Source organism: Pocillopora damicornis, chromosome 3 (genome assembly GCF_964200805.1).
Source record: "Pocillopora damicornis chromosome 3, jaPocDami1.2, whole genome shotgun sequence".
Taxonomy (NCBI): domain Eukaryota; kingdom Metazoa; phylum Cnidaria; class Anthozoa; order Scleractinia; family Pocilloporidae; genus Pocillopora; species Pocillopora damicornis.
The window spans coordinates 16,909,253-16,918,656 of record NC_142672.1 but is presented as its reverse complement, the minus strand read 5'-3'; the positions used below and the strand labels follow the sequence as shown (position 1 = coordinate 16,918,656).

General features: G+C 36.8%; 1 protein-coding gene across 3 annotated transcripts; it reads left to right on the top strand.

Moving 5' to 3' along the window:
- Nucleotides 1-564: 564 nt before the first annotated feature.
- LOC113675753 (phosphoenolpyruvate carboxykinase, cytosolic [GTP]) lies at nt 565-9,196 on the top strand. Of its 3 annotated transcripts, XM_089198830.1 has the most exons (8): nt 565-645; nt 785-986; nt 2,431-2,709; nt 2,879-3,063; nt 5,324-5,712; nt 6,093-6,408; nt 6,731-7,192; nt 7,520-9,196. In XM_089198830.1, the coding sequence occupies exons 3-8, from the start codon at nt 2,498-2,500 to the stop codon at nt 7,798-7,800; spliced, it is 1,845 nt and encodes a 614-aa protein (XP_089054956.1). In that variant the 5' UTR covers nt 565-645; nt 785-986; nt 2,431-2,497; the 3' UTR covers nt 7,801-9,196. The 3 variants fall into 3 exon arrangements, with proteins under 3 accessions (XP_089054956.1, XP_089054955.1, XP_027048159.2); XM_089198829.1 differs by lacking the exon at nt 565-645 and having other exon boundaries at nt 669-986; XM_027192358.2 differs by lacking the exons at nt 565-645; nt 785-986 and adding an exon at nt 2,174-2,283.
- The last annotated feature ends 208 nt before the right edge of the window (nt 9,197-9,404 follow it).

The following is a 9,404-nucleotide window of genomic DNA, read 5'->3' as shown; positions in this document are numbered from 1 at the left end:
TCCCATATGTTTTTCCTTCAAAACTTCAGTATCTGCTGGCGTCAGATGATTATTTAATGACTCTGGCTATTTGCATATGACAGCTAACGTGAAAGGAAAATACATCCATGGTTCCTTATTGCTGCCATAAGTAATGGTCTCTTAGGGTGATCATTCAATAAACCTGCGACCCTAGTACTTTTACCGCGAATTTACGAGTGTAAAAGAACATAAGCCCATGTTCTGCTGTTTAATGTTTTTCCAAAACAGGAGGGGATTGATGATAAAGAAAATATTTTCAAATGGCGGAAAAGGTTCGCCATTCGTCGCTGCCCTGGTCGTCCCGTTGTCTCATACTTCCGTGATCCACGAAACCTTAAAGTTAGGAAAGTTGTTTCCTTCATCATTTCCGGAACAAAGGGAGAGGAAGCAAAAACGTTTCTAGTCTTGGTTGTGAAGCCGTATGCTTGGCGAAATAATAGCAAAGGATGATCCATAAATAGATCAAAGAATTTTACGTGGTCACTGACTTCACAGGGCGCCAACTGAATAAAACTCGTCACCAGGGCACTTGTCTTACTCCTCTCCAGGTTTGAATCTCAGGGAACCGTTCCTTGGAAACGATTGAGCCAGTGCATGTATTTAGGTTTTATGACGTCCCATAAAGTAAGGACTCTATGAATTTATTTATTCATCAATTGTTTGTCGATTTATTATTGGATCCTAATTTCTTAATTGTTTTTAAGGCGCGGTCTCTGAGGTTGGTTATCTTTTAACTGTTTTTTGTTTCTTTGTTTTGCTACAGGCGTCTCACACGTCTCGAGAAAAAGCAAAAGATTAATTCAAGAAAGCGTCACGCGTTGCGTATTCTACAAGACGGAATGGACAACAGTTGAAATCGTAGTGTGCAACCTTGACTCCGTCATATAACAGGAATAACAATGATGGCAAAGCAGGCCCAAAACGGAAGAGAACACCAGAAACCACACCGGATACACAAGTAGTGTGTAAGTTTTATTAATCTTACCCGTAAAATGTTCATATTTCAGAATATTTAGCGTTGTAAACCGACTATATTATTTCTTATAACGCATTCAAATTCTCAACGGTTCCTCGCGTAACTTGACATGCGTCACAGCACGTGACGCGGTAAAAATAAAGACTAATACAAAGCTCAAATGTAACCATCGTTTAAGAGCTTTGCTTGGATTAGCTATAGAACTGATATTGGTCTCCAGCTCTAAATGAAAAAGTAAAAAAGTAGATAGATTATTTACTGCAAGATGTTTGTCCTTTCCAAAACGATTCCCAGAGTAACTCGCTCCGAGGAACAAAAAATATTATAGTAATGACTGTATGAACCATAAACATCAACCAACTTCCACCGAGAGAGTATAAAAAAAAGGAAAAGAAACGATACCGCGGAGTGTCTTGTAATCATTAACGATATTAAGCAAGACGATGATGGATGATCAACCCCCTAGTGAACCCTCTAAAGGGTGAGTTATCAAGACTGGTAGACAAAAAAAATTTAAAGGAACGTACAATGTGAAACGTGTCGTAAGACCACACGCAATAAGGTACCATTAAGGCGAAACACAAGGTTTACCCAAGAAAAAAGATGCAGGATGTTTTTTCCTCTATCGAAATTGATGTGGTGAGCAAAAGATTCCGTGTTGACATGACGTGTTTCACAGTCCCGTGACTTGTACGACAAATGACATCAGATGACGTGCAGGAAATGTGGGCGGGACAAGGGCGAGGGGTTGAGTAATGTCACTTTCAAGATTTGGATACACAAGTAAATTTACTTTCGTTAGGGGCCTATTATCTTAAAATATAATCTGCTGGGATTTCTTGTCGGTCGCGACAAATGATTCCAAACAGACTCATCGAACGTTTACAAGTTTCATTTGCTATCATGTCCGGTGCAGAAAGCGAAGTATTCATTTGTTTAATCACGGATTAAATTCATTGCTCGATTTCTTTCTCTTTTAACTCATTGTCCGGTCTTCACGTAAAGACGTTCGATTTACATGACCCTCTGACAACTAGCGTGACGTACAAGTACGTGTTACACGATCGCTGTTGAGCACAGATGTAAACCAATCAAAATGCATGTTCTAATCGAGCCACCTCCAGTCCTCCCAATGACCTTTGGACTAGTTTCTACAGAAAGCTTTTCAGTGGACAAGCGTTCCCTTGGAAAATTACCGGCAAGCACGTTAGAATAATTGTAGCGTAACCTGTATGTATTTATTTCTGATCAAAGTCGAAGATGTCATTTACATCAGCTATCTCACGGTAGGCAACACCTCTTGTTAAACTCATGTTTTGAAAATATTTTGTTGAGCTTCAGTAACTGGCAATGTCACGTCGTTCTTTTGCTGTTCCTGAAATTTATCTCTGAAACTGATTTTCGTCACCATTCTACTTATTTGTTTTTGGCAGAATTTCGTCGATAGCTGTTCTGCCGTCAGTTCGTTTTACATTACGTTATCGCATCGCCCTTCGAAGGATGGTTTCACAGCTTCCAGCCGGTTGTTCGGTGATTCGAGGACAGTTTGACTCTCTACCCACTAAAGTACAGGAATACGTGGCTGACAAAGCTGAACTCTGCCAACCGGACAACATTTACATTTGCGATGGGTCCAAGGAAGAGAACGAATCATTAATAAACGAGTTGATCGAAAGTGGTGTGTTGACTAAACTTCATAAATATGACAACTGGTATGTTCAAGTAGTTTAAGCCAAATTTGCTGTTGATTTGACAATCGAATATACCTAAAACTTGGATTTTTTGCAAGCAATGATTCATACTAGGGAATCAAGAAGAGGGAACTTGACAGTAGTAAATTTCAGTTTATAGTCCACTGACTGTAGTTTTTGTGTTTCACAGTTTCTTAGCCCGCACTGATCCACGCGATGTGGCACGAGTGGAATCTAAAACGTACATCTGTACAGAGGACAAAGGAGAATCCATCCCAACAGCAAAGGATGGAGTTGAAGGCCGGCTGGGTAAATGGATGAGCGTAAAGGATATGAACAAGGAGTTGAGTAAAAGATTTCCTGGTTGTATGAAAGGTGAGGACATATCTTAAAGAAGAATCAAGCACGATTGCCAACCTCGTGCGGAAACTAGGATTTGTTTAGACCAAAGTTTGTTGAGAAAAAAAAATCCTTTTGCTTATAACGTGTCTTTTGGCATCAAAATGAAGCTTCCCTACCTTTTTACTGCAAGATTTCGTTAAAATTGTCCTGTCATCCTGGTCTCTTACGATATTGTCTATCGTGCGTTGTGATTGGTTGTTGCGGGAGGTGTGGTAAGGGGTATGCCACGTAAATAGGATATTGTCCATTTCAACTAAGTTTCAAAGGTCATCTTGGTCTTTTTGAAATTCAATGAGAGTGCATTTGTTTTGTTTTAAAAACAAGTCTTGGTTGCTTTGGTTAACTTTCACATTTTTGTTTTCCCCTTTATTTTTATAAAAATCCCTGACCTGAAAATAGTGTTTTTTGCAACCATGAAAATCAAAATACTTATTGCTTTAAAAACAATCCAAAGCAAAAAGGTGAAGCTAGCAAGGATGTTTTCTTCCCCTAGGTGATTAATGATAGTCAGCTTTATTTAAGTCTATTTCGGTGAAACAGCTAAGTTGGGCTAGAAACATCTATATCTTCTAACAGCTCAGTCATTATAAAATGTGAATACTGGTGCTAAACAGGTCCTTATCACATTGCTTGTGCCAAGTTTAAATTAATAGAATTTTAGTGAAGATTGGAAACTTCATGCTTCACTAAAGAGGAAAGTAATTTGAATATTCCATGTTGGAGGCAGTTTTATGTAAAATTTACATTTATCTGTTTCACATTTATCTGTTTTCAGCCTCAACTCCAATGTAATTTTCAATAAAATGTGTTTTTAGTCTGAATATACATGATTGCTAATCCCAAGGGGTTGTTATCAGAGATTTCATTATACTGGAAGAACCTTTGAACCTGTTACATTCCTGTTGTGCATTCCATCTGTTATGGAGATCTCTTCTGTCTGAATTTCTTATTTGTTAATTTGTTTGTAGTTTTTATGTGCACAGTTTGGACAAAAGTACTCAGGACTGATAAATCTTGCAGACTTTTTCTTTGGTCAAGGGAGGGTTGAATGTGGCTATGCAAACCCACTTACCCATGTTACATTTGACCAATTCTGTTAATCCCAAACTATTTTCATTCTTATCCAGATCAGCCTTACTTCTTATTAGAAATCTTTGTGGTATGAATTTGCTGCTTGTAATATCATGTTTGTATATTGTGCTTTTGTTTCAATGTATCAAGATTTTACCAGACAGAAGACTTAATTCTTGATGTTGTTTGAGAAGCTAGTTAACAAAATTAATTTTTTGAAAAAATAAAGCTAACAAATAACCACTATATTTTGAAAATAATAGCAATCAATAAACCAGGTCAAACTTTTAAGCAGATCTGCAATCAATCGTAGTTTTCAAATTCACAGTTTGTTGCAAAAATCTGTGACCTAAACATTTTTTTAAGCCCAAATATGCCAATCAGCAAACCTGTTCATTCCCTTACTTAACATTTTTCTATCAAAATACAGAAATGGGTGTGTTATCACAAGCCTGAGAGAAAATTGTTTGTTATTTAATGAGAAGTTGACATTGAAGAACCATTGGCAGTAGACAATAGCTGTTGAACTTTGAACAAGATGATTGATGAATAGTAATGTCAGGTTTTTCAAGTTATGCACTCTTAAGTTTTTAAGTGTGTGAATGACCTTTGAAATGCTCAGGTTAGAATAACAACTGTGTTTCTGCTGTTCAGTAATAGATCACAGATTGGTTACTGATATTTTAGCCACAATTTCTGAGTACAATTCAGCTTAACATACAAACTGAACTCCTCAACATGAAAGGATGGAGTCCAACATCTTCAAATTCAAATTTCTCTTTGAGAAACTTAGAGCATTTTCTTGATGCAAATTTCTCTTTGAGAAGCCCAAAAAAACTCCTTGATGCAGGGATTGAGATTCAACCCTCTAACTCCCAGATCAAATTTGTTATTTTCCTGTCAACCATACAACTTTTATGATGTTAATAGTTATCCCTAAATTTATATATTTTTTTTTATTTTCATCACTTATCTGCTCGATATTGTACTGATATTGTAAGGAGAAATTCTGTGGTAGTCATTCACGGAGTTAAAGGGTTAACCACATTTTCCAGATGTTGATTTGCCTCCCATATGGTGGTAATTAACTGATATTCACTTTTCGGAAATGGAAGAATTGCATACAAGCTTCACTTCAGAGATGGACATATGTTTTTTCCAGGCCGTACCATGTATGTCATGGCATTCAGTATGGGTCCAGTTGGGTCTCCTGTGTCTAAGATTGGTATCCAAGTCACAGACTCTCCTTATGTGGTCTGTTCCATGCGCATCATGACTAGGATGGGTGCAGAGGTTATGAAAGTTCTGGGAAACAACGGCTTTGTGAAGTGTCTACACTCAGTTGGTTTGCCTAAACCTGAACCACCATCCCAGTTCAAGTGGCCTTGTAATCCAGATAGAACCATTATCTCTCACTTTCCTCATGATCGTGAAATCAAATCATTTGGAAGCGGTTATGGAGGAAATTCTCTGTTGGGAAAGAAATGCTTTGCTCTACGGATTGCCAGCACAATTGGTCGTGACGAAGGATGGTTGGCAGAACACATGCTGGTATGATGTATAACCTTGTAAACTGAGAAATAATAGTACTAAACATTTTGAACACCTACAGAAACCAGGGTGTGTCAAGTTAAGAAGTAAAACCATTATGGGAACTAAGTGATGATTTTTTATCTGATTTTTGAAAAAATTAATATGCCTGATTGGTCAATAACCTTAATGCTTGGGGCACAAGAGTCATACCTAAAGATCCAAAGCATCTATCTTGCCGCAGCTCACACCAGCTTACCCTTCTTCATTCCTTCACTTTTCCCAAAATTCTGGCTTTTTTCAGAATGAAAGTTATACATTTTGGTTAAGAGGCATAACATATTGATGAAAATGAAAAAAATTAAAGCAACTAAAAGCTATTGTGCTGTTTCTCTATCCAGGTTGTTGCTCTCACAAACCCCCAGGGTGAAAAGAAATACATTGCTGCAGCCTTCCCAAGTGCCTGTGGAAAGACCAATTTGGCCATGATGACACCAACATTGCCAGGTTGGAAGGTTGAATGCATTGGGGATGACATTGCCTGGATGTGGTTTGATGAGGAAGGTCAACTGAGAGCTATTAATCCTGAATTTGGCTTCTTTGGAGTTGCACCAGGAACATCGAACAAGACCAACCCAGTTGCTATGGATACATGCAAAAAGGGAACATTGTTCACGAATGTTGCACAAACAGGCGATGGTGACTTTTATTGGGAAGGTATAAGCCATGATATGTATTTGAAAATGAAAACATAGAATTAGTGAGATTAAGGTTTAATTTACACAATAATCTCATTATTGTGTTAAGTATCTTACAGTGATTTTCAGATCTAATATGGAGCACTCATCATTTGAAGAGATTTTTAACTTATATTTTCAGGCAAATGGTTAATTAAGTACAAAAGCTTTTCCAGTCTGATCTAATTTTTAGTATTGATCATCTTATAGTATCCCTGGAGGCTAAATTGTCAGATGAAAATCAAGTTCATCTGAATCATCATGAATGGCAGCATTCTTAATCTAGTGTCTTTGTTTTGAAGGTTTGCCGCTACCAGATGCAGATGTAACTACTTGGCTTGGAGAGAAAAATTGGAAGCCTGGAAAAACTAAGGCAGCACATCCTAATTCCAGATTCTGTGCACCAATAAGCAATTGCCCAATCATGGACAAAGACTGGGAAAATCCCAAGGGTGTTCCCATCAGTGCTATACTGTTTGGTGGCCGACGCCCAAGAGGAGTTCCTCTGGTGTATGAAGCCTTTAATTGGCAGCATGGGGTTTTCATTGCTTCATCCATGTCCTCTGAAGCCACCGCTGCTGCTGAACATCAGGGAAAAAATATCATGAGAGATCCTTTTGCTATGAGGCCTTTCTTTGGGTACAATTTTGGCAAGTACATGGAGCACTGGTTAAGTATGGGAAACAATCCAAATCACAAGTTACCAAGAATTTTTCATGTAAACTGGTTCCGTCTTGATGAAAATAACAAGTTTTTGTGGCCAGGTAAGACTTGAAGGAGTTACTAATAATAAAAACATTTCAACACAATTTTTTTCTTGTTCAAGGATGCACTGCAAATCAAATTGCTAAATTTTGGACTTTTTGTTCAGAAAACAGTTATTTATTTGATAAGAGTGTCTTTCTTTATGAGGGGTACTTATAGTTTTTATTAGTTAAAAATTGATCCTTTCAATGTAATTTGCAGGCCATTGGAATGCTACCTACAAAATGCTGTATAATTATTATTAAGCTGCTTCTGGAATATTTTGTGTTTTTTTTATTCTGTGCTTTTAAGCTAATTACTCAACCTGTTTGTCAACTTTTTCCAAGGATTTGGAGAGAACAGTCGTGTGCTAGAGTGGGTGCTGCGACGTTGTGATGGAGAGGACATTGCCAAGCCTAGCCCAATTGGCTTCATACCCAAGAACGATTCAATTAATGCTGAAGGTCTTGGAGAACTGAACATGAAGGAGCTGTTCAGTATTCCCAAGAACTATTGGTTGGAAGAGTGCCGCTCCCTGCGACAATACTATGAAGAGCAGCTAGGGGATGACTTACCAAATGCTGTTAGAGATGAGCTAAATGCTCTTGAAGAAAGGCTTAAGCAGTAATCAATAGTTCCACGTAATTACATACTGTTGGCTACATTTGTTTTATTTATACTACTCGTACATCAATTGATTGGTTGTATGCGGTAAAGGAAATTGATTTACTGAGCTACTAGTAATTTAACTATAAGTATCAGTACCAATTAGTGCAGGTAAAAAAATTGAACAAATAGTGAGTTTTTTAGTAGTTAGAATGATGATCTAATAAAGAGAGGCTACCTTTATTTTTAAAGTTAGCTTGTGAAGACTAACAATAACAAGTACTTATTTATTATTTGAACAAATTGAAAGACAAAATTTGAATAGCTAAATGCCAGTGTAAACATTTTCTGTAGGGTAGTTAGGTAGTATAGTCAAACATGCATTGTTAAATGATCATTTGAATAATGATAACTCCCAGTAGAAAAATGATCTTTTTCACTGATTTCAATTTTTTATTTTTTCCTATTTGCCTTCAATTTGTTGAGTAACATACATATCTCATTATATGTCTAAGTAATGAGGTTCAGTTCCCCAAGTTAAGTCACTAACTTAATGAGATCCAATAGGTCACATTTAGAGTGATAAGGTAACCTATCAAATAAATATGTTGCTGACATTTTATTACATAGGAAGGTGTTAAAAATGTTTTGCGGCATTACTACATGTATTAACAAGTTGTATTTTTTTTGTCTCAGTAATGGAATGTTATTTAGGTTGGTCTTGATTTGGCCATTTTTTTTTGTCAATGGCTCATCTGCTAGTAGGTTACTAGAGGAGTAATTGTTACAAATAGGAGTCATAAATCTTGCAACCCTTGCTGGTTAAGGAATGTGGCAATGCTATTTCGGGACAAAAGTATCTCAATGTTGTTTTCCTTCTGACACAGAAAGCACATATTGTGTCAAATGAACATGCTTATTCAAAGAGTTAAAATCAAGGCTGAATTGGTTTAAGTGAGTTTCATCCCCAGACATGTTAATTTGTGGATCAAAGTTGTGACAAAGTGAGATATCAAGTTTACACCTATCTCCATTGGAAAAATAGTGGATGGTGCTCTTTTGTGGGATAACTGATTTTTCTCCAAGCAGTATAATTTGTTTTGCTGGCACTCATTCAGTAGATAGTTAGTGTGTTTACTATAGTGTTTTCATAACCGAGGCCTAAATGAAATCAAATCAAGATTTTGCCCAAAGGGCTAAATTCTCAATTCTCACTTCTTTGTCAAGTCTGGGAGAGGGAAAGAGATGTTTCAAATGTAAAATGCTGTAGTTTGTGAACAGTCTTTGGATTGGGCTATGAAATAATTTCAGCTAAACTTCTATTTGTACATCCTTTATAGACAATCACAACTAGCTAGGTTATAGAAGTGTAATTTTTTTAACTTATCAAATAAACTACATTTGGTTTAGAATTAAAAGTTGACCAAGTCTCTTGATGTTGTAACAAACACCATTAAAGGAAAAGTATGCTCTTAAGACTATCTGATCTTTTAAATGCATAGAGAATAGTCCCAAGAATATTGATGATGATGTGAGGGTGTTGAGGGTTAAAAGTATATTAAAAAAGGACTGTTACGTTTTAGGATCCACAGTAACCGAACCATTTGAAACTTGTAGAAAAGTGAA

What these genes read in the sequence shown, in the direction of transcription:
- LOC113675753 (XM_027192358.2), top strand. Translation starts at nt 2,258, where the DNA reads ATGTCATTTACATCAGCTATCTCACG. An exon ending in TGGTGACTTTTATTGGGAAG is followed by an intron (nt 6,409 to 6,730) that starts GTATAAGCCATG and finishes TTTGTTTTGAAG; the next exon opens with GTTTGCCGCTACCAGATGCA. An exon ending in TAACAAGTTTTTGTGGCCAG is followed by an intron (nt 7,193 to 7,519) that starts GTAAGACTTGAA and finishes ACTTTTTCCAAG; the next exon opens with GATTTGGAGAGAACAGTCGT.